The sequence below is a fragment of the Photinus pyralis genome, unplaced genomic scaffold (assembly GCF_008802855.1).
Source record: "Photinus pyralis isolate 1611_PpyrPB1 unplaced genomic scaffold, Ppyr1.3 Ppyr1.4_LG6, whole genome shotgun sequence".
NCBI lineage: Eukaryota > Metazoa > Arthropoda > Insecta > Coleoptera > Lampyridae > Photinus > Photinus pyralis.
The window spans coordinates 9,258,564-9,284,229 of NW_022170663.1; the positions used below are offsets into that span (position 1 = coordinate 9,258,564).

Here is a 25,666-nt window from a genome sequence, read left to right on the forward strand (position 1 = left end):
TCGGGGTTAGCGGCCCAAACTGTCGAATCTCGGAATCACTGGGGCAAAAAGCCACTGTCTTTCAAGCAGATGCCTATACCATAAACCTCTGTGTTCTCATTAACCTAGAAATGTATAAGAAGGGGGCACAAATAGATATCCTCACAGTCAAGGTGCACTGACGGCTGAAGACATTCTATGCCGATGCGAACCTGCTGCCGGGCAAGGGCTAAATGACCTCGGCGGGGACAAGCTGCAACCGCACGAGATATCGGGACTAAATCCCAGAGTAGTAATTAGTTTCTTCAATCAACTAAGACTACTCCAAAACGGGTAAGGACAGTCCAAAAATCCATAGAGGATTAGGTGCTTAAAGACTACACTCCCTTACCCTCATACACAGTATACAATACAATACAGAGGTTATCTCACTAATCCCAAAATTTAATGACTTCTTCATGGTTAAATTGGAGCTTTATACGTCAAAGCGTTTTTGAGTTCTCGTGCGAACGGCCGGATTGACAGGGGGTCGGTCAGACCGTCAGACTATTTGACGATGCGTATAATACTCGCGCTACTCCCAAACAAAGCCAAAAAGATCTTGGAGAGATTATCTGTCACTCGTTAAATTAATGATCGCATACGGACCTTGGTGTGGAACGGTCGAAAAAGTTTCTCAACGTATGAACATCACTACCTACGGAATTGACGACAGTCAGTCTTCGTTGCCAACGTAATTAAATTCGTAGATAAGTACGTTTCATCAGCGAACCTGTCATCATCAGCGAACAACTGCTGATTATTTTCTAAATGTTATTGACTATTACTCCAGCGAATAAATATGAATGAATTAGCATGGAAGTAGCACCCCCCAACAGAATTTCCGCATAATAAAGATGATAATTAATTAAATACAAACACAACTTTTAATCGTTTGGATTATAAATTCTATTACGCAACTACCACTGAAAATATTTGTTTTTATACGATCGTTATATACAGGCTGTCGTGTGAGATGAAGTGGCATTTTTAATGAAACAACCTTGCTTGCCGCTGAGCTCGGTGTTAGACACCCAGTATCGACTATAATTAATTATTCAAAAGAAAATTAATTCATTCGGAAAAGCTTGCGGGGAATTATCAGTACGAATGGAAGAATCTGCATTTCGCGCAATCTAATTAGTAATTGGATAAGTTTGAAAAAAGCACGACAAAAACGGTTTACCTCCACAGCGTGGAAAACGAATAACTAATGCATCGGCAATTGATTGCATTGTAAACTACAGCCAAGAGGGAACGGTTTGTTTTCATTGGCAACTCTGAATAATTAAAGAAAGTCGATTCAAGTGTTAAGAAGTTTTTATACCCCCCAACGTTGTCTGGGAACTCGAAAATGATACAAACGAAAAATAAAATTGCTGCGACACTTTCTTATGAAAGGAAACTCACAAGGTCACGTACGCGACAGTTGTATTTCACCCCCTTTCCAAAAATTTGGAAGTGAGTCCGTATAATTTACGAACATTAGAATGAACGACGCGCCTTTTGTCATAGGCCGGAGATAGCGACGCGACGAACTTTACGCAGTCGGAAAACAACCCTCGCGAAAAGAAGACGTCCGAAAATCGCGCGCGCTTTTCGCCGATGGACGAAACGAAATCATGAATTTCACAGATTTTTTGTTTAACGGAACAAATGCGACCACGCTGCACGAATTTAGCGCAATCGAGCTGGTGCAGTTGTACTATACACCGATTCTCGTCTATTTGGGTACTATTGGAAATGCGCTATCGATGGTGGTGTTTTTCAAGACCAAGCTGAAGAAGCTCTCCTCGTCGTACTATTTGGCAAGTTTGGCGCTGAGTGATAGTGTTTTCTTGTTGTCGCTCTTCGTGGTCTGGTTAAATATGGTCGATGTCAACTGGTTCAACCAACATGGTGTTTGCCAGTTGATGGTTTACTTGACTGGAGCGTGCAGCTTTTTGAGCGTTTGGTTGGTGTTGGCGTTTACAGTTGAACGTTTCATCGCTGTACGCTACCCCTTACTAAGACAGTCCGTCTGTACGGTTTCGCGAGCAAAAATGATCATCTCAATTCTGGTAGTGTTATCGATATTAATATTTTCGCCCCTCCTGTTATTTGCACGCGTCCAGGTGGTGCCTCAGAAGACGACCGAATTGTGCACGATCGACTCAGATTTCGAAAATTTCGCAACCGTCTTTAATATAATCGACACGGCTGTCACGTTTGTGATTCCCGTTTTTGTAATCGTGATTTTAAACACTTGCATCAGCCGCACGATTTGGAAATTGGGCAGCGTACGCCGAAAGTTAACATATCGAGGCGCCCTTCCTGAGGTTCCAACGCACAGCAAGAGAGAAAGCACGAAAGGTTGCCGCGTAAAACCGTCTGTCCATCTGTCTCAGAATAAAATAACAAAAATGTTGTTAGTGGTGTCCACGGTATGCTTGTGCTTAAATTTCCCCAGCTATTTAATGAGAGTGCTCACATATTTGATCGAGGTAAGTTGTTGACGAATGACAAATTCTTTTGAAACATTTGTCCCAAAGATGATAGAAGCTGAGGCTATTGCAAATACAGAATACGCCAAAGTAAATAATTTACGACGGAAATAGAAACCTTTTATTGCCTCAAACGTCAATATTTCGTAAATAAACAAATCGGTGGATGATTCAGAGTAACTTGTTGCCAAAATTTGAAAATAAACAATATTATTTCGTAATCTATAAAATATGCCATTACATATTAAAAAAAAACTAAATAGCCTGCACTACACGCCTAGGAATCCACTTAAATGCTAAAAAATAATGAGTGGCTGAAGAGGTGGTTGAGCAGTAAGGGTGGTTTGGTATGGTACACTTCTTTTGTGAATTTAAAAAAGTAAATTAATCTCTCGCAATAAATCAAAGTTAATATTATTACAAGGCATAAGCGACCACCATAACCCATCAAAGTGTAATCCCTAGCGTATTGTCCGTTTTCCAGTTTGAGTGTAAATATCTCAATACCAATCTAAACCAATAAATACCCTATTCTATTCATTAATTGCATATTTTTTTTAAAAACCAAAGAAATATATCCTAACTGATTGTTTCAATTGGTGTAACCAAAGGTTCGGCCAATTTTGCAATTCTTCTACAAGAATTTAATGCAGTAAATCGTATACAGATAAACCAAGAAAATCATTCCGCCGACTTGTGCAAATTATTTAAGGCACTCAAGAGACTTTTATACATTCTGATACAGGGTGAAAATTTCGTCTGGAACACTGGACATATCTTCAAAACAGAATTTTTTTTAAGAAGCTTTCTGTAGTAATTTTCTGGTGGGTATAAAGAAGGCAACAGGCAAATCTTATTTTATTTTCTGTAATGGCGATCGATTTCGGGCTTAATATTTATTCCCCATCATCAGGCCGTGCTGAAAAAGTACACATTGTGTATTTCTATAGTATCTAAAATTATGAAAAAATTGCTACCAATCTACGTACTTTGAATTTGTGGTCAAGGGGGGCAACTTCTAGTAAGAGAAAAACTCAAATTAAGGGTAATTTGTTAATTAATTTTATAATTTTACTAGTTTGATCGTGATTTTTGTTTTGTTATATTAAAAAAGATTCATTCTTTAATTGTATCTACCTCACGAAGAATAGTGCTTTCTATTAAAAAAGTAGCCCTCTTAATTCTGTAGACGCACGCCACTGTAAGTAATTTTTATAAATTTTTAATGATTTTTGATACAATAAATTGCTTTAACATAATAAGTAACAAAAGAATAACGGTTTTGTTTCAACGCAAACTAGTGAAATTATAAAATTAATAAAATTAATTTATTTTAATTACTTAATATAATAAGTTTTTTATGCTGCTATATATATGACGAAAACTAATAGTATTTAATAATAATTATAATAATAATTTAAAGTACGTAGATTGGTAGCAAATTTTTTATAATTTTGGATTCCCTCAACTTTCTTTAAAAAAATCTTGCTTTGAAGATATATCTAGTGTTCCGGACAAAATGTTCACCGTGCATCAAACAAAACATATTAACACTTTAACACAATTATCACTAGTTTTTTTTTACCTACAGCATCCAGCATTCATTATTAAGAAGTGAAAGGCTGAAAATTTTACTTTCTGCCCGTCCGTCCAGAATAGATTCTTTAATTCTATTTTCGGCAATCAGTGCCTTAGGTCTGCCTCTTGGCAGTTCGTATTTAATTACGTATTTATCAATAATATAATTATTTATGCACCAATTTCATTATAAAAACGTTGAAATGCATGATCTAGATGGCCAAATGTCAATGTGACAACGCGAATTTTCACAGATAAACAGTTTCATTTTTATACAAAACGTTATCAATTTGATCTTAAAATGGTTTTAGTGTATTTAGATTTGAAAAGCCACAGAAAACAATATCTCGTAAGATACCTAACGGTTTTTGGTTTCCCTCCCCCATGTGATTTTCTTTATGGTGCCCTTTTCAAGTCAGTTCACAATGGAATTTTGAAATCGGAGTGAAACTCGGCGCCCTTTGATACAGTGTCGCCGCTTTGGTTTGTCGATAAAATAAATCATAAAAGTAAAATATAGTAACGTAACATTCACTTATATTATGGGACATATTCTAGGTTTAGGCGGTTGCGTCGCCTCTCCTCGCGCATCCAGCGAACTGTACAGTGTCCAAGAAATGAAATCACAACCTGGAGAAATGAGAAACCATAAGAGCACAGTCGGTTAAATTAGAAAAAAATTGCGTATTTTAGGACTTAGTAAAATGATGTGTTAAAAATTCGGAAATTCCTTTCAGTTTCGAATATATTGTTCGTTTTTTTTTCTGGCGTATAAAAAGATATCAAAAAAATATCACTTCCTCATAGGAACTTTGTAAACTGTAGAAAATGGTGCCCACAGATATTCACTGCTACGTTTCGTCTTTGCAAACCATCATCAACTTACCATTTTATATGAACCGAAAAATAGTACAGAGTGGTTTAGATTGGACACTTTCTTTCCATTAAAAAAAAATGAGAAAATCGCTGACGCAAAACGAATTCCGCTATCTCTAATGGTTAGGCCGCTAGGGGGCGTTTCTGGAATTTAGTCGATTTTCTTGATACCCCATAACTTTCTTACTATTAATGATAATTGATTTTGGTAAAATCTTTCTTACAGCACTTTTTTATGTAGAATCCATCGCGATACATAGTTTTTATACAGAGGGTTTGGTTTTTCTTGTAGGATCCTAAACTACATTTTTTCATTAGCGTAAAATTACCTAAATTTTGGTATATCACTTGTTCTATTTATCTTAAATATTATTTGTAATACCATTCCATTTTATGCATTAAGATATTGTTATTGCAGAAATCTAGTTTCCATGGCGAACAACAAATGTTCGTTGTCGATTTCTCCACTCCTGCCATCTTTTGTTCGCAATAAAAACTTAGATGTCTGTAATAAAAACATTTAATGCATAAAAGGCAATATTGCAAATAATATTTCATATTCATACATGCATCAAAATTTATGCTCTTTTCAAAAACTACTTAAATAATAAACAATTTCTAACATTTTGGTGTAGTAGGCGTTCACCAAATGTCAAAATAATACAATGGCGGTTCCTTTAAATGACAATAAAGAATCATAATGTTGGATTCGTAATAAAAAATACTACTCAATACAGTATGTACTTCTTTTTCCGGTACATATAACATGTAAAGTTGATGATGGTTTGTTCAAAGACGAAACGTTGCGGTGAAAATGTGTGGACATCATTTTGTAGAGCTTAAAAAGTGCCTATGAGGAATTGTTATTTGTTTTTTGTTCTTTTCAAACAGGGTTAATTTAAGTTTTTTTCGAATATCTTCGGAACCGATCGGAATTTCCGGATTTTAAAAATATCATTATACTAAACCCTAAAATACGCAATTTTTTTTGTTTAACAGACTGTGTATCTCTTATGGTTTCCTATTGCCCATGCTGTGTATTCTTATCTTGAACACACTGCATGATCACCTAGCGGGATGACATATACTTTACAGCAAAAAAAATTTATAAAAATCGGTCGAGCCGTTTCGGAGGAGTTCGATCACAAACATTCCTTTTTCATATTCATATTCATACAGGTATATAGATTACATAAAAATGTCGCCCTTGTATAATGTTATTGTAAAAATACTTTTCTTTTTAATAGTGGAGGTCATAGAATTAATAATCACTGGTAATTCTATGGTGGAGATGGAATAAACAGTTCAAACCAGTGTACAATATGCCTATTATACAATCCAAAATTCTGCAACTGGCACTTTACCCCGAACGGTCCTTGTGAGAAAAAAACCTAAATAATAACATTTGTAGGAAATTTTATGTAGGTATTACAATTCTGAATTGAGAGTTAAGTAGCGAAAAAATTACTGCGACACTTTCAATAGATTCCGGCAGGCTAAATTAAAATAATGCAACATTAACATGCTAATCAACTTCGCGTCGGAAACACGAACCCTCGTATTATGCTTAACCTCTTTGCAAATTGCCAAGTAAATTAAATTTGTATTTCAGGAAAGTTGATCGAATAACGAGGTTATGTAAAGAAGTCAAGCGTCTCCAAGAAAAGTTCGAAACTGCACACGAGGAAAACGTTTGTAATATGTTGTTTCCTGTGGAGATATTGACAATACGCATTGAAGTTCGTTCAGCATCCAATTTCTAACAGTCACCTGAATTGGAATGTTGCGTTATGTTCGTCATTGGCTAAAAATATGATTTTGTTTATTTTACTGGTATTGATTTCCATCCCTAAAGCGATTGTAAACATTTTCTAAATACAATAATAATAATAGTACACACGGATTCATTTTCATCCGAATAAATGAATTGGTATATATAGACATATTATTAAAGCCTTTTCAAACACCACTGAACATAATAGATTGGCAACGAAGAAAATTAAATAAAATGATTCGGGAAAATAACGACAAAACGCTCATTCTTCTGATTCAGCAACGTCCAATTCAGACAATTAATAAAGGAAAATAATATAACTGAATTTTTTTCAACGATAGAGACCTGACTCTAGAGTTGATACTACAAGGGAATATCCAAAAAATAAAAATAAAGGTCTTGAGTAACATTTTACATGCATTTATCAGTATTTCCCAAAGGCCTATGCGCGCAATGTTTTTCAACTCTCGATCAATTGACACACGAGCGTAGCGAGTGTGTCAAACTTTGAACTCGAATTGAAAAACTCCACTTTCTTCTCTAGTTGTACAAATAACTATTACAAACACATAATTAAATCATAATCATTAAAAAAATCTTTAAAGTGCTAAATCAGGGCTATGGTGTGGCAGCAACATTAATCGATAACTTGAACTTTTGTTGTCTGCCCGAAGAACGTCATGCGGAATAAATTAATTTTCAAGTATCTAATTAAACACCTACTTATAACGTTGGTGTTGCGTTAGATCTTGCCTTTATGAGTACATACCTACAGCAAAAATGTAAAAATAACAATTAAAAGTACAAAAGCGCAATTTTCAAGCACTTCAATAAAACAATAATGTATATCTAAATAAAATGAATTATTCATTAAATCTTGAGTTACCTACGCTGCACATGTCTAAATATCGAAGGATGCATTAGTAAATAAAATGCTTCATGACGGAGAACCACGTCCAAAGAATTTTACACTTCACTATCGAATGAATGAATTCATTCAGTCGCTAACTCGCTACATCAAATTCTTAGACAGATAATTTTGACATGTGTCTGTATCCTGCTTTTATGCTTTGCTACGACCGATATTGCGGGCAAGAGATGTTAAGAGTCTGTACATTTCCGCAAGCGTCCTTAATGAGGCGTCTAAGGGGAGGATGAACGCATGGCGTCACTTTCTGTCGTGTAGCTAATGACACGCGATGAACTGTAATAGAATTGAAAAACACCCCTTATGCGATTGATTATTAGTTAATACCAGTCCCGTTGCAGTATGCATGTATTTGCTTATTTCCTACTGGAACATAATTTGTCACAATCGATCTAAGGGCCCCATATTGTCCAATTGTATTTTAAAGAGGTGCATCACCTCTTTAATTAAGCACCCACTCGCCTAGTCCAGCCTTAATTGGCAAAGGTTTGAGGTCGCTAAATCTTTCGGCTCTGGAGGTAAACGACGAGCGAATAGAAGAGCGGACACACAAAACGAGTTTGAGGGTTGAGTTTTTCTCGATCTCAAACTTCCTACTTGGATATGAATTTTTTATCACCCGCACGTTAGTAAAGGCGCTATTGCATTGGGATAAAAATAACCCTCCGTTTTTTTTAACGTTTTGAAGCACCAGGACTCCGAATCAAACAAAATCTCGATGATCTCGGTCCATCTGCACTCTCATTTCCAGCTAAAGGACTGAACCGATTGGGATCAAATTTGATACATATTGTTAGACATATAAAGAGCTGAAAAGCTTTTGGGCAGAATCGTACACGATAATTTTTTTAACCTCAAAATATGTGAAGAATTTCACAATTTTACGTCAATATCTCTCCTTAAATGGCCAAATACACATAAATATAAATAAATAATTACTTCCAATATCAAATCTACACATATTGGCGTCGTTTACTTAATAATACGTAAAATTTTACAATTATCAAATACATCAATGAAAAATCATTTCCCTTTTAATTTACCTTATTAAAGGAACCCAACTAAAGAGCGTTTAATTTTTTACAATAAGGACGCCTTTTGTTTAAACAGTGTTTCTTGAAATTGATGTCTTCCGACAGATACTAAAAAATGGATGTCTGTCTCTTCTGTACAACGGATACAGCTTAAATTACCCTATATCGACTGGAATGGGGATTGAGTTCTGGGCCGTCGGATGTCTTATAGTCCCATCGAAAATGGAAATAAAACAATAATAAACGGCAATTGCTAACAAAAACAAACAGTGATAGGTCCGTACGGACGAAATCTAGGTCGGTTATCTAAAAGAAAGTTCCCGGTTTTGTAAATTATGAATTATTTTAAATTACATTTCTATAAGACCCAACTGCACACGGTAAAAAATAGAAAAAATCAAATTCACAATCTTTGAAAAGCACTTTCATCCAATTGTAACCTTTAACACTATTTTCTCTTTTTACAGCTGAGAGTAATCGAAGACGTCAACATTCCACTATTTCTTACAGTGCAACATTGCTGCCTGCAACTATTTAATACGAACTTCGGAATTAACTTCGTTCTTTACTGCATAAGCGGTCAAAATTTCCGGAAGGCCATGCAGTCACTGTTTTGCAAAAGAAGACTCGGACGAACAGGAACCACGGCATTTACAGGTGGGTATTGTAAGCCGAAAAATGTGTACGCGGCCCTTCTACACAGCTTCGCAAAAGATGGTAACAGCGGTTAATGTTCAAGAACCCATAAGTAATATATACACGGTGTCCATGATAAAAATGTCTATCATGGTGATCTCCAAAACCATAGAAGATACGACGATGGTCAAATTAGGGAAAATTTGCGCAATTAAATAGTTATGTTGTAAAGAAAAACCAGAAAATTCCGATGCTTTCCGAAGATTGCCGATTTTGTTTTTATTTTTTTCTGGCGATATTTATTTAAATAGACGCGGAAAAACACTTTTTTATTTCCATTTTTTGAACTCTACAAGACATCGTTGGGAGACTTTAAATACAACGTTTCATTTCGGGGAAATCATCATCCACTGTATTTCTCCGAAACGAAACGTTGTATTGAAAATCTCTCAACGCTATCTTGTAGACCTCAAATAGTGGCAATGAGAAGCTGTTTTTAATTTTTTTTGTATCTGGTCAAATATCACCAGAAAAAAACTAAAAACGAAATCGGAAAATTTCGGTTTTTCTGGTATATCTTCGAAAGTAATCGGAATTACGCCTTATCTTGTACATAGTGTAGGTATACCATCTTATTTTGGTCATATTTAACTCGGTCTGTAGTACGCTTATTCAGGAGTATAAGCTGAGGTGAGTGAGGTGACCTTTTCTATTGAACATCTTGTTTCGCACCGTGTATCTAAATCGCCAACTTTCTTAAATTTAATTAATACGGAGAAATCCTATACGCTCTCGCTAGATGCTATAATGAGATCCAAACATAAGAAATTAATCAAATTGAAAATTTTAATTTGAAATTGAAGTATCTTAGGTGCCCTTCACGCTAAAATTGATATTCATATGCATCTCAATTTCGCAAACATAAGCCCTTTAAATTGTTGCGTACTTTTTGCTTCTTACATGTTTATTACAAGTTAAATTCTGATATTACATTTTCGCTTTGAACAAGAAGTTCGCGTAAAATTAAACCAACTGCCAATTAAATTCATGGATGCTTGCCAACCCACTTCTCATATTCTGAAGCGAAGGCGCCATTTTGAGATATACTATATCAAACGGACCTGGACATAACGTCAAATGTTGAAATGTAGGAATTTGGTACCACTTCCCGCTGGATGTGTACTTAAAAACCAGATAAAGTTCAGGCTGCTAAAAAATTCTTTTCTCGTCTCAAAATCCACTACAAGTCGAGTATTTACTCACGTATAACATTGCAGATAACCCACAATTTTTCACAAATCCGAATTTGCTTAAATAAACATTTCCACGATCGACGTACTCGAAATTTAGGAGGTCTCGCCACTTAATACGTTTTTTACTCGAAGTCATAATGCTCTTCTTTACAGCGACTGGAATAGATTTTATCAACTAATTTCGAGTTCTAGTACTTGAAATCGAAACGCGAATCTTCACAAATACTCGAAGATCTTTCTTGCAAATAATTGTTATATTTTATTATTTTACTTATACGAGTCGCTCCTTCTCTAAGAATTAAAATTCGCGTACCTAACGAAGTACGTGACCGTTCGCGAAAACCAGCTTAGCATTCAATTTCTAACGCACCCAAAATGGTACGTTTCGACTCCGAAATAATAAAAGCTGGGCCGTGACCTGCATAACACAGTGTTTATTAATCCGCCTCTATACTTCTGTTCTTTTTTTGTTTTGTATAGTCCCGTCTACTAATTAAATAGGTTGAAAGTTTATTTTAAATTTAAATCAATCCAGCCCCCAAGAGTGTTCCGGACTGCGGGAAAACCTAAAAGCTTCGACAGCGCGATGTAATGCCTTGAAAAACTTTTAAGACTCTAGAAGTCATGTAGTAGGCTTCTCCTCAACTCTAATAGCTTTCAAAAGCATTCTAGGGCATTTATGGAGATTACTGTAAGTAATTTTAAGAAGTTTTATTTGTCGACCACCTGAGTGTGGGGTAAATGTAACGGGCATTTGCTCTTTATTTCAGGTTTTACTTGATTATTTTTTGCGTAAGAGTTAATAAATTCTTTTGTCCTTGTCAATCAATTACTTGCGTGCTTATTCGAATCCATTTGACGATCCAAATAGAATTCTCATGTTTAGATTTTCTTTTATTTGTACCCGAAATTTATTTTAGGTAGATTTTTTGGAGTCATTGTTAGGATTTTTCAGTTAATTTTTAATTATTAAATATGCTCTCTATTAACACGAGACCAAAGAAAGATATTTAAAGCGAAACGGTAAAAAATAAATTAAACAAATATAGCAAACGAGCTCCTGGGTATGGCTATAGCATGTGCAAAACCAAATTTTAAACCTGATGTTAGTTTTGCTTTTATTTAAAGTGTATATGTATGAAATTTCATTTGAATGCCCCCATAAATAAGCTGCGCATGCGCAAAGCCAAATTTTGACACTGATGTTAAATTTTCTTTTATTCCAAGTGGTTATGTACCAAATTTCATTTAAATCCCCCTATAAATCAGAAAGTTTGCACTGCGCATGCGCAAAACGAAATTTTGAAACTGGCGTAAAATTTGGTTTTATTCCAAGTGCCTATGTATCAAATTTTATTTAATTGCCTCCATAAATAAGGAAGTTGGCACTGCGCATGCGCAAAACCAAATTTTTAAACTGGCGTTAAATTTGCTTTTATTCCAAGTGGGTATGTATGCAATTCGGTCTGTAAATGGTTGAGATGCGCAAAGGGCACTGTGAATGCTGATCGATTAGGTTCAACTTTTGGAATTGTGTTTTATATGGCTAAAGCTATGCGCATATTGAATTTCATGCAATTCGGTTCATAACTAACGGAGATGTCAAAAGGGTCTACTTTATTTTTTGGGCTACATTGCCAATTCACGAACTCCGATCTACAAATTTGATAAAGAATCCACCTGCAAAATTTCATCGTAATCGGTCCATTCGTTTATGAGTTATCGTGCTAACGGACGGACGGACGGACACAACAAAATTATAAACTCGCTAGGAGCTCGTTAATAAATTGGACTCGCCGTCTAATGATATGGAAAAGCCTCATAAAGCTCTGACAAGTTGATAATGCGTTTCCTTTTCAGTTTCAGAAAGTCGAACTCAATCGAGCGCGTCATCAATTACGAAAAAAAGGAAGAACACCAACACCACAAATAATGGGATAGAGCAAGAACTAATGACGATTCATGTGTACAACTAAATGATCCCAGTGGTCCCCTCTATGTATCTCTCAGGTTGAGGCAGGAAACGCAAACGTGAAAGATGTTCCGATATAAAAATCCAACGTACAATTATAAACGTCAATGTAATCCAATATTCAAAACTAATCAATGTTTCAGGAATAATGGAAATTCGATGTTTAATGTATGCTGTAACTAAACCTTAATTAAAAGGTCTGAATCGTATTTTCTATTCAAATGTGAACGTTAATTAGTTGTTAAATACCCGCCGGGAATCTGTAATTTTTCCTTCCCTAAGGCGATGAGAGCGTAGACGCAATTTCCTCATATTTACCACAGAAACATAAATGCGCACCTTTACATAAACATTGCATAATTACACGTATCTTTGTGAATTGTAAACAAGATTTAATAATGCCCTACGCAGTTGGCTTAATCAGACAAAGAAAGTAAAAAATTTAAAGGGAGCATCATCAACATTTGTGTTTGATGGATAATTTCCTCTTGAAAGATTTTAAAATACCTTTCTTGAACAAACTGAGGTAGGTAGGTATTAATTAACGTAACCTTTAGTCAAAGCGGAAAAAATATAGAACTATGTATTTTTCTCGTTCTTAATGTTTTTAAGGGCTCAGTCCGAAATTCAACTTCGTTATCCCAAATTTAAACTATCACATTGGAATAAAAATAGAAGTTACATTCTCTTGACGGGTCTTTCGTAAAGAATTCAAAAGCTAGAGCCTATTTAGAGGTCAATTTCACGTTGGGCGTCTGAAAGATGAAAAATTCAGATTCAACAATTGACCTAAATGAGCACTTGCAGGTTTTTCATTAATTGATCGCTTTGAAAACGTTATCATCAATTGTTGCCTTTAAATAAAATGACGTAAGTACTCGCAATAGTGTAACATAATTTTTGTTGACGCCGGCGCCATAAGTGAGGTGACCAAGGAATAATTGTTTTTAGTTTGGTGTTTCATAAAAATAGTCATTTACATAAGTCAGGAAAATGACACATTGCTGGCGATTGAAGTACGAGGCCTTTTTTAATTTCCTGGGGGGCTGTATCCTTGATGGTACTCTAATGAAAGATCTCAACGAAAGGAATTAATTTCTACCCATCACAGTCCTCCTCCTCGACCTCTTATCGTGATCGGATATAATTCCTTACAAATCACAGACAGATTGTAGGAGGAGGTACTCGCAAAAGCCGATTGGGACGTCTGGAAGAAATTTATCCATTGATGTCAAAACTTTAAGAGCGAATATCTGGAAAACGGAGTGTCTCTTGAACTGAAATACTCAGCAAGCACAAACTTCATTTCCAACACGGTTTAAAACCGTGGAAAATCAACCCTCTAAATTTCGACAACCTGTAAAATTTCTATGATATGCAATGTGCATCTGGCAATAAATTGAATGGCAATTTACCTTGCTTTTGATTGAAGAAGAAATTGCAACCAGAAAACTGTATCAGAAAAAATATTAAATCGAATTAGTTACGCCGGCGACTAGCTCAATCGGTTCTCTTTTTACTTTACCTTTCTTACTTTAGTTTGGTTCCTCTAATATTAAATTGCCCAACAATTTGGGAATTGAAACATCAAAAATTTACACTTCAAACGCAATTTTAAGCTGTGTGAATAGCCCCTGAATTTGGTTGCCTTTGGAATTCGATTTGACTCCGTAAAATAAAAAGTCTGAAACGACTGGTCACAAATTCAGGGGTTTCTTTCGATAAAAATACAAATAGACAAAACAATAATTAACAGGTGATTTCTTTGATGCATTTTTAAACCCGACTATTTGAAATACTCTCTCTTTTTTCTGGAAATTAGGTTTAATGCCTTGGAAATCCTTTTAGTTAACTTTTTACATTGATTGGTTTTAACCGTATTTTAGTAATAACCCTAACGGGACGCAAACACACCCCTGACCGTAAAATGTGGCGTAATCCTTAACAGCTGGCTGGTCAAGTATGCGCGATTCTGCACAGATGGGTGCAAGGGTCTTACGGGATCGTGTTAAGGCAGTTAAGTTGCGTACGCGCTCTGGTCACGATCGTATAAGGGATGCTAATTAGAGCATCGGACGTATTAGTGAGTTTGGTGTAATAGCCCTTTAATGTGAGTGTCTCCCACGTGTAGATGGTGAGTGTCTCCCACGTGTAGGTGGTGAGTGTCTTGTGCAGGCCATCGTGCTGGTCGTGCATTGTTGTTGGGCTATGGTAAAACCCCTGGCAGATATCCGGAGGCTTTTAGAGTGCATTATGTGCATGTGCCTATGACGCGGTCCCGCGGGTAGCTCCCGTTGATTATACCGCTGAGTGATCTACTCGCTCGAGTAGATCATGGTGTCGACCCAATACGAAACATAAAGGCCTCATTGTTAACACAAACAGTTCGGGGGTGAGCTCGACCTGGATGTCGTTCCCAGGTAGGGCAATGAGTGACATAGATCGACGTTACTGATCTATTGGCCGAGGGTCCTAGTCAGAGGGCCAAGGATGTGTATCCTAAATAATACACGTACGCGCGGCGTAACCCTTTCCCAAATAGGTATGAGCTCCATCTTAACCCGTCAGGAAGCCATCTCCAAAGACGCATTCAACCCCAATCGCCAACCGGAGTATTCGGAGGTCCAGGAGAGCTTACTGCCAGTTCGGGGCTAACGCCACCCGGTGAGTTACTTAATTAATTAACGAGGATCGCGGTTAAGCAGTCGCGATATTTGTTTACATGACCCTTGAGCGCGGAAGACGACCAGTCAGACTGAATGCTGCCATGCCAACCCCTTATGCGTAGATTACAGAAGGACGTTTCTAATGAAAGGTGAGTTTACAGTAGATTTGTCGCATCTTAATAATGAGTTCTGACCAACAATTAGCTCCAATTAATTAGCGATTTCCTTAGTTGTTATATAAAATACCCCCCCTATTACAGAAGTAATTAAAAGAATATCTGGGAAGTAGGAAACTAAATCCTTACCAGCTGTACAATACCTACAGTTTTTTTTTCGAATTCTAAGCGAAAAACCGAAAACTTTCCCAAGTTTGCGAGCAGGTCCGTTGAATGAAAACCGATAGCAAACCCCTGAAGCAATAAAACCGTAAAATAGTTATTGCAAGATCTTAAAAGTCGATTCATTGTACTTATAAATAGGCATGGGAATTTTTTTTTATATATCGATAGGTATCGATAGTTATCGATATATCGAATAACAATAGGTAGAGCTAAAAAATCGATATATCGATAGATCGATAACTATCGATATATCGATACTAATCGATAAATATCGATATATCGATATGCCGATAACTATTGATATATCGATATGTCGATAACTTTTGATATATCGATATATCGATAACTATTGATATATCGATATGTCGATAACTATTGATATATCGATATGTCGATAACTATTGATATATCGATATGTGGATAACTATTGATATATCGATATATCGATACCTATTGGTACGATAAGATTATGTTATTATTGAGATTTCAACGAGCGCTACTATTTTTATTAATAAAATCCATTTTCGGGTTTACTCTCGTGTAAAGTTACTATTTTTAGTTGCTCGACGTTTCGGAGACTTCACTTTGCTCCCTTTCTCAAGAGAAGCGCTACGCCAACACATTTCCTAAAGATAAATTTAGCGTATGTTTTAAACCTCACCGTTCTCTACAATATCTCCTTAGAAATCCCAAAGACAATATCCCAGGTAAAAAACAAGGAGTTTACGAAATTCGTTGTACTAATTGTATGAGATCATACATAGGTCAGACTAATAGGAGTCTAAATGTCAGAGTACAAGAGCAGTTGTTGGCAATTAAACATCATACTACATCTTCTTCAGCAACACACCATCTGGACACTGGCCATTATACTGAACCAAACACTATAAAAGAAACGACAGTTTCCGAATTTCACAAATATGAAATAAAATACTTATCGATAAGTAAAATATATCGATAGGTAAGTACCCGATACTTATCGAGAGGTGAAAACAGTTATCGCCTATCCTTACTTATAAACGTGATGAAATAATCTAAGTATGATATACTACCAAAATTGTCATAATAAATTACATGGAAATAAAACTCATTTTAGTGAAGTCCATATTAAAGAAATCTGTAGAACAATAAAAACTGGCCCAAGATCTCCAAGTAGTCGTGGAAAAGCGGTTTCAAGTTACGATATAAATAAAACTGATACTTTTTAGTTAACTACTTTTTTAAAATTTAGTTCTGAAGTCTTGTTTTTGACTTTTGTTTAAAAAAATATAAATACAAAATTCAAAAACACGACATCGGTTGCACTACATTTCAAAATTTTACGGTAATTTACAAAACCCTAACAAAAAAGTTATGGAAGTTATAAAACGAGATAAGGCACTCAGCTCGCATTCGAATACACGACTTTTAATCCGGCTCATATTCAAGCACTTATTCCCCAACTCGTAGAAATCGATTGGCAAAGGTTTGACATTTTTTTTTTTAATGGCATGGAAGGTTATCCATTTGCCACAAGGTTATATAAGTTTATATAATTATTATTATATAATTATATATATTATTTATATAACTTTAAGTTGATTATATAAGCTGGTCAACTTTGTACAAGAAGTTGCATAGTAACTCAAATATTATTTTGGTTAAGAGAAAGTAAGTGAGCAACATTAACCGGTAATTGAACGTTATTAAGTAATAATCCATTGTAAAGTAGTTCAATTTCATCATTATTTTTTGAGCACTTAAAGAAGATATGGTTCATGTCGCATATAGAAGCATTATCGCATGAACACACAGCAGATGGAATAATGTGCAGCTTCGCGAGGTGAGCTGGGAATCTACCGTGGTTACATTTTAAGCGTGATATAGTAGCAGCTGACTTTTTGGAGAAGTTGAAGGTGAATATATGTGGGATGTCTTTTGGTAAGAAAGGATGAAGGAGGAAGTATTGGTTATAAGAACTATGGGAATTTTCCACCCATTTCTGATGCCACTTTTCCTCAATGCTTGCCTGATGCCACCTAATTAAATCAGATGCTGTTGAAATGTTTTTAGTTTTTCCAGTTCTAATGGAATCCTTTGCAAGATGGTCGACCATCTCATTGCCCCTGTATGACTTTTGGTCCGAATAAATGTGATATCTTTACTTGCTACTTTGTTTTTTATATCACATAATAGATTACATCTTTTTGGATTTTCCGTAATATTTTTTAAACCATCTAAAACGGATTTTGAGTCTGATACAATAACTGCTTCTTGTATATTATTATCCTCCAACCAATGTAGCGCTCTATCAATTGCCACAGCTTCTGCAGTAAATATAGAACAGACTGAAGGAAGTTTAATCTTCAAGGACTGATTAGTGTGAGGCATATATACTGCACATCCAGTGCTGCCATCTTCCTGTTTTGACCCATCCGTATATAATATTGTTTTCTCCAAGTGGTCACTCAATATGGATTTTAATATAATGTTTAGTATAGAGCAATCCGAGTATTGGGGAGTAATGATTTTGGTAATTGATATCAAGGAACTATAATCCATGTTGTAAGCAGGCATTTTTTTGCTACTTAGGTAGATATTGGGAGTACTGTTGGTTGCCAGGAAAGCATCTACTAATGGGGGGGGGGGAGGTTTTTATTCTCCAATACTTGTTTGTTAAAGTTTCGATTAATAACCCATATAGTTGCTGGATTAATTTAGATTCGTAAGACCTTAATTTAATTACAAATTTGGCCGATAACGATTCTCTTCGACTTTGCAAAGGAATTTCCTTACTTTCAGCAAGCAAAACAGATGTTGGAGTGGATTTCATAGATCCAAGGCCCTTAGGCATTTGTACTCTATGCGGTCGACACCTAGTAAATGACATTTGCTTGCAGCCCCATAAAACACGCAACCGTAATCCAATATAGATCGTACGTAGCTCCTGTAAAACATCAAGGCGACTTTGGGGTCTGCACCCCATCTTCTATTTGTAATACATTTGAGAAGATTGATACCTCCATCACATTTGCTTTTTACATACTGGACATGTTTTGACCACAGAAGTCGAGGATAATGCCAAGATATTTGTAATCTTTGACTACAGGAATTACATATCCTGATAGCATTATATTATTAGGCGTACGCAATCTGTGCCTAGTAAATATCATAATGGCCGATTTTTCAGGAGAGATGGTCAGTCCATGATTTATAGTCCATGTATCGACAAGTCGCATGATGTGCTGCAGGGCCTCCACACAATCATCATAACTTTTTTTTTGTATGTATATACAAATGTCGTCCGCATACTGCACACATTTTATAGAGTCGCTGAACAGATAATGTAAGTTTGCTGAAAATAAGTTGAATAGAATGGGGCTTAGAACCGATCCTTGTGGTAGGCCTATATGGGATATTCTTGGTCCGTGTATTTGGTTTAAGTGATCTCTAATATAAATAGTTCGATTAGAGAAAATGTTAGGAATGGTAGAAGATACTATGCGATCATAAATGAGTTGCTGTCGAGTCGCCTTTGAAATTTTTGTTTACATGGAAAATCGTATTTAAGTTGAACTTCCAAAGGCGACTCGACAGCAACTCATTTTTGATCGCCCGTTACTTTCCTTGAAATACCAATTTCACATAGCTTTGATTGTAATAAGGAAAGATCTACAGAGGTTTGACATCGCCGTTTCTTTTAGTTCTCTAGTTACAACGGACCGACGGACGGACAAAATCTTCAAATAAGTGATTTAACACACCTAATACAAGCAGGCGGGTCTGATTTTGGGTGATAGTTCGGATTATGTCAAACGTTTATAAACACACGTTTTTCGTTTTCTTAAATAATAAAGTATTCTATAATAAACTATCATTCCTCTTGACTTGTTCTACGAATACTTCAATAAGGAGAATTTCTTTCGAAAAATTCCTCTAAATAAGAAGTGAAAGTTAGGAAAAATGCGAATACAAAAAAATATGCACTAACCTTTATTGAAATCACTCTCGCATTGGCTGACGAATCTCCCTCGAAGATATCAAAAGCTGAAAATCTCTATATACACGTTTTCCAAAAGTGACTAAACTTGCTCCGATATTATGCAAGAGCACGTAAAATGTTAGAGAGAAATGCAATACATTCTTGAATAAAAGGTATCTACGGACAAATGGGCAAACATATAATAAGAAAACGAAGTAGGTAGGTACCTATACTCGTACCATGTACAACGTTAGTTGCATTATTTATTACGTTTCCGTTTTCACCGAAGAAACTCGCCTTGGTTCGTGTAGTAAAGATGGTTTTGCACTTTATTTTTGATCACGAGCGAGTGCTTCTTTTGTAAACGCTTTTAATATGTATTGCAGGACAGCTGCGCATTTCATATTGTACAACACAAAAAGAAGGCACGCACGGTGTGTATCAAATTTAGCATCTATTGAAAGGTTTCCACATTGTGAAAGTTTCAACCACTTTTGGAAACAATCATTAATCTCTTTTATAATACAATGAAAAATTGCAATTTCAAAATGAGAGCACCATAAATAATTACATTTTCCTATTTCGCGTTCTCATTTTGCAAAGGATTATAGCATTAAAGTACCTGCCTATTGTAATATTACAGAATATCGATAGCTGTCGCCCATCGGTGCAGCACTAAAATTGTGAGCATTGCTTGGAAAACGTTATTCGCAAAGTACACACGTGAAATGCACTGCACACGTGCGCCAATTACTCCAGCAAACATCGCGTTCAACCAACTGTGATTTTCCTTCAGCGCTGTCGGGGGTTTATTAATACGAGTAGAACATGAAATATTACATTTATGCGCAAACAGAAGATAAATAGAAGTTTTACCGACATTCAATTGCCCAGAGGTAAAAACTTGAAACCACTCACCTAAATCCCCCTCGGCCAACGGTCCAACAGCGCCAAAAAATCTTTTATCCAAAAGCTGCAGAAGTTGTAGGGCGGTGTCGCGAACGATCGGCCTGGGGCATCCCGTGTTCATAAGGGTTACGTTGATAATAGCGGTGTAATGATCGCAAGGATATTCTCTGCAAGTGAAAATTAATTATTGCGCATCTAACTTACGCTCTTACTTTGCGCTGAATATTGTCGCCAACGCCAAAAAGCAACCATCGGCGACGGCCTGCGTGCCCGTATAACAACGATCGACGACCCAGTCCAGAAGGTGTCCGATGTCCGGGTTACATTCCAATAGTAATACCACAGTTTCGCGAGCGAAATTGTACACCTTGAAAAAAAGGGATATATTACACTACGTGAAATTTCTGGCGTACGGTTATTTGCGGTTGAACAGTTAGAAAAAGAGATGACATGGGATGGTCAACCGAAGGTGCAGACTTCCCATATCAACAATCCGAGGTAAAAAACGTTTGAAAAAAAGGTGATAACATAAATTTCCGTCTGGTGCGCTCTGAAATTTGCAGACCTATGCGTACTTTAAGTTTTGAGTAGTGTTTCCTCATAAATAAGAAAGTTGACGCTTCGTGTGTTTGTTTTTAGTAGAACCAGTTATGCAATTGCGCATTCTGTACAAGCGCATACCTGATGTTAGTAATATGCGATATGTTTGCCTTTACTTCAACCCTCGTTGGTTAAAATTTCAAAAAAATATAGCCATAAATACTAAAGTTGAAATTGCGTAGTCTGCGCATACGCACTATCGTCGAGATTTTTCATGGCTCAGATGCCAGAGCTATAAGAGACCAAATTAAAAAAGAATGAACTAAATATATTGAAAACTGTACTAGTTAAATGGACGTACGTGCGGACATATTGCTAAAACCTAAAAGCTCTACATCCACCAGGAGGGGACGGCGCCCATAAGGCCCCAAGGATCACGGCCGGTGTGAAGTTGGCGTAAAAAAGACAAAGATTTCATAACGAACGCTAGAGGAAACAACAAAGGAAGCGTTAAGAAGGTCAGAAGGAGGGACCAACAAGGCTCGATAGCCATCGAACATCGAAAAACCCAAAGGAGGACACGAGAAAGCTCGAAGCCATGCATCGATACGGTCGGAAGCGGGCGTAGAAAAGACAAAGGTTGACCGGCGAAGGCTCGAAGAAAGCGCGAAGGACACGTGAAGAAGGTACGAAGGACTGAAGGAGGTGCGAACAAGGCTCGATAGAGATGTCCAAAAAGCTCGGAGACGACGTCAAAAAGTCCGAAGGAGGACCTAGAAAAATCCCGGACGTAAAGAAAACTTGAAAGCATTCATAAGACTTGCCAAGACACCTTATTAAGGCTTAAAGGAGGAGTAAATAAACAAGTATAAATTGTGCACAACTCTTGTGCAGATAAAGCGCATTTTTTAAACCGTAATAGCTTTTGTTTTGACACCACCAATGGATATATTTCTTGCAGACGTCGCAATCGCCCTTTGTGAGTACCCTCTTCCGACAATCCGGTATAAGGGAATATACCCGAGCACGATAAGAGGTCGAGGAAGAGACCTATGGTTGGTAGAAATTAATTCCTTTCGTTGAGACCTTTCATTAGAGTACCATGAAGGATAAAACTAAGTTCCACTTCCCCCCCCCTCCTCGCCGTACTTGATAAGAGGACAGAAAGAAAGGGCAGTAGTTGGTAGAAAACGGTCCCTTTCGTTGAGACCTTTAATTATAATACAATGAGAGATAAAATTAATTTTCACCCCCCCCCTCAGGCTCCGTCGCTCACTGATTCTCGAAAAGTTTACCATGAAGCGGAGCACATGTGTTTACTCCCCCCCCCCCCCAATTTTCTAAAGTTTAACTTGGCACCACTGAAGGCATTCGTATCAAAATCTGAGGCCAATTGGTTGTCGTATGTAAAAGTTATGCACGTTTTACTTTCAAAAACAGCATCTCAGGAGTGGGGGAGGTGGCCTTTTAGACAGCGAAATGTGATGGCCGTCTGCCACACGTTCAAGGTATAGGCTACCTACTGCAAAAAAATTCCAGGACTCTAGGACCATTCCCCTAGAAGTAGTTCGAAACAGACGGACGGACAAAACGCAAACAATAGCACATTTTTTTATTTCTTGAAAAATGTGCTAAAAAGGATGCGTTGTAAAAGAAGCAGGGTGGGAGATGTAAAGCAAGCAAGGTGTACGCTTGAAGAATGAATGAATAAGAGTAGAAGGAGATGCATCAAAGGCATGTGGGAAACGTAAAACAAGTAAAAACGTTTTCGCCCTAAGGTGAGTAACTTTAGCACATTTTCCATGCATTGATCAGTAATTACCAAAAGGTCATCTATGGTTAAAATTCAAAGAAATCTCTATAAGCTTGGCATTGCGCAGTTACCGCAGTCGGCGCATGCGTGATTTTTACAATGTGCGATATGTTTGCCTTTACTAGAAGCATCTGTGGTTAATAGTATATTATCATTGAGTAATCCTTCACTCAACGATATTATGCAATGAGCACTATTAAGACACGAGTATGAGAATTACGAAACGAGCCTTGGCGAGTAATGAATACGAGTGTCTTAATAGCCATTACATGGAAATACATCGAGAAAAAAGGTTACTGACAAAGAGCGATTGGAACGTTTGCACGAGACATATGTATGGGTGATGTAAAAGCTTCAAGTGCGAATATCTCAAAATGAATATGAATTGTTGGAAGAAGATGTTTCAAAAGCAACTTGCGTGCGGAAATGCTCAATTAGTCGTATCAAAGGGCTATTAATAGCGTTCGTTAAATTAAACGCCATTGTCAAGTAGGTAAGTTTGATTTCGTTTTCATGAATAATTAGGTGATTTTCTCTGATAACGCAATAAATAACATTACTACTCATTGAATAATTAAGTTGTTGTGTTTCCATAACAACACTTTTCCCTGCGGAGATAGGAAAGAGAAAAGTAAAATTTTCTCTAACGATAATGTCAAACTTTGGCGTCTACTACTCACTCGAACAGTGACGTTTTTGACATCTGAAGAAAAAATACATTATCACCTTAAACTTCTTGTATTAGCTAATTGTATATTGTTGTGTAAACTGCAGGGGGGTCTCGTTTCTCTAGGTTGAAATAATACCGAAGATGAGAGCGAACCACCTTGTGGTGTAAATGTACGTGTTGCCAACGTAGTTTCCGGCACAGAATAAGACCTTCACAGAACAGAAACATAAATGGCGCTAAATTGTCATAAAGTCACTAGATATAGAAAGTACCGCAATCATCCGCCATTTTTGGGCAAATTTGCTGCCAACTTAAAAAAATTTACAAATAAAATCTGAATAGCTGTAATTTTTTATAACCTAACTTCATAGTACTGTCATGTTTTATAAAAATATACACAGATATCTCCAAACAGGTGGAACAATCCCTAACATTAAAGTTACTAGAATCTGGTAACTTCCGCCATTTTTGGGCAAAAATCATGCGTTCTCTCTCTAACTCACGGGCCCAATGGATTGCGGTACTTTCTATATTTAGTGACTTTAAATTGTCAATGATTACAGCGTTTCCCGTGGTTGTACGGAGAACTATTTTTATTTCATACTATCTAGTAATCGCCGCTTTCCCAGACTGATTTGAGTCTGGTAAATCGTATTTTACCAGACTGAAAATTTTTACCAGACTGGAAATTTTGCCTAGCAACCGCAACTGACATCCATCTAAACGTATGCATTGATATTTGTCAAACTACTGTCATCAAACAAATCAAGTGATCGACTTTTGCTTTTATTTTAATGTGTACCTACAACATTCTAATCAAAATGGTATTTTAATAGAAATAGAGCAGTATGAAATAAAATGTTTTACATTATTTGTATGTCAAATCAGTTAACGTTACTCGTTTCGAAATTCCTGCCTCAGCTACGCTTCGGCAGTAAACATCTCACTCGTTAACGTAAACCTTGATTTACCATACTCATATGTAAATAACTAATCGCAAACTCAAATATTTTTTTGCAAAACCTGTAATTTCAATCAATTTCATGTCAATTTTGACTTTTGAAAGATTTAAAATATGAACAAGTTATGTGACGGTAAAAAGTGTTGTGTGGCGGATTGTAACGACAATTCAACTCATGTATAAAAAATCGCATAAGCCGCAGTGAAATTGTCACTTTGACAGCGGCAAAAGTTACCTGCACCTTTTCCAGCGACAAATGCACTAGTGGTTTTTTCACTTATTCATTTTCGATCCAATTATCGCATTATCCTTTGCCATATGACTATAGTCCGTTTTTAAACTAAGAGGAGTGATTTAAATAGCTCCCGCGAAAAATCTGCATTGTGATTGGCTTATACGGCGCCGTTTTTACACAGACGCAATTTGAGGATCTTGACAATTCAGTTGACATCTTTATTCGCTGTGTCATTTACAATTGTGTTATTCGTAGTTTATTTAATTTTGCCCTTTTCGTGTGTTTTAACTCTTGTTCAAATTTCAATTAAACAGTCAGTTCTTATTAGAACTAAACCGGGTACCTGTACTTGATTTTGTTGGTGCAAATACTTCGAAATATGGATTCCATGCCAAGTACTTAGTAAAGCGAACATTTCACCTGTAAAAAAGCGTACGCGTCTTAATTTGGCGCATTTATCGATCTCAGAAAAGCAGTTCATACTCGACTTATATAAACAGATGTTAAATGACGACCCTGGCACAAAGATGGTTACCATTGTTGCAAAAATTGATGAAGGCGCAGGTAAGAAACGAAATACACATTAAATGTTAATTTATCACACACACTTTTTTATATAGGAATTGCAAAATCCACGGTTTACCGAACAATAAAGGAGTATAAGAAAACGGGAGCTGTAACACCTTCTAAAACGTTCGGGGGGTCGCCCACCTTTGGTATCGCAATTTGACGAAAGCATAAAATCATCAGTTCGTCAAATTATTCACAACTTTTTCTACCTCAATGAACTTCCCACGTTGGACAAAATCAATAGTCGTGAAGATTTATCACAAATGTGTCCTTCATCTACTTGAACGTGACGACATAATAAGATGGAGACGAAAGCATTTAAAATCTATTAAACAATATAGGAACCAAGGACGAGTCATATATTACTTAGATGAAACATGGTTAAATGAAGGCCATACAAAACAGTGTGGACTGATGATAACGTTCGTACTCGACGACAAGCGTTTGA

General features: G+C 36.5%; 2 protein-coding genes across 3 annotated transcripts in view; one reads left to right on the plus strand and one right to left on the minus strand.

The window, feature by feature from the left end:
- LOC116173373 (protein furry) overlaps window positions 1–25,666 on the minus strand; it is a 54,479-nt gene that overhangs the window by 7,049 nt on the left and 21,764 nt on the right. For both annotated transcript variants that reach the window (XM_031490810.1, XM_031490809.1), the window contains 2 exons: window positions 20,642–20,796; window positions 20,439–20,596 (listed from right to left, as the gene is read on the minus strand). In XM_031490810.1, coding sequence (XP_031346670.1) covers window positions 20,439–20,596; window positions 20,642–20,796 — 313 coding nt within the window. The remainder of the gene's footprint in view (window positions 1–20,438; window positions 20,597–20,641; window positions 20,797–25,666) is intronic.
- On the plus strand, window positions 1,595–12,655 carry LOC116173377 (neuropeptides capa receptor-like). Its single transcript, XM_031490816.1, has 3 exons — window positions 1,595–2,501; window positions 9,159–9,348; window positions 12,441–12,655. Exons 1-3 carry the CDS (start codon window positions 1,641–1,643, stop codon window positions 12,554–12,556), a joined length of 1,167 nt encoding a protein of 388 aa, XP_031346676.1. The 5' UTR covers window positions 1,595–1,640; the 3' UTR covers window positions 12,557–12,655.

Bases quoted from the DNA above. Each gene is read 5' to 3' on its own strand.
- LOC116173377 (XM_031490816.1), top strand. From the start codon at position 1,641: ATGAATTTCACAGATTTTTTGTTTAACGGAACAAATGCGACCACGCTG. The intron at 2,502-9,158 runs GTAAGTTGTTGA...CTCTTTTTACAG, and splicing joins TGCTCACATATTTGATCGAG to CTGAGAGTAATCGAAGACGT. The intron at 9,349-12,440 runs GTGGGTATTGTA...TTTCCTTTTCAG, and splicing joins AGGAACCACGGCATTTACAG to TTTCAGAAAGTCGAACTCAA.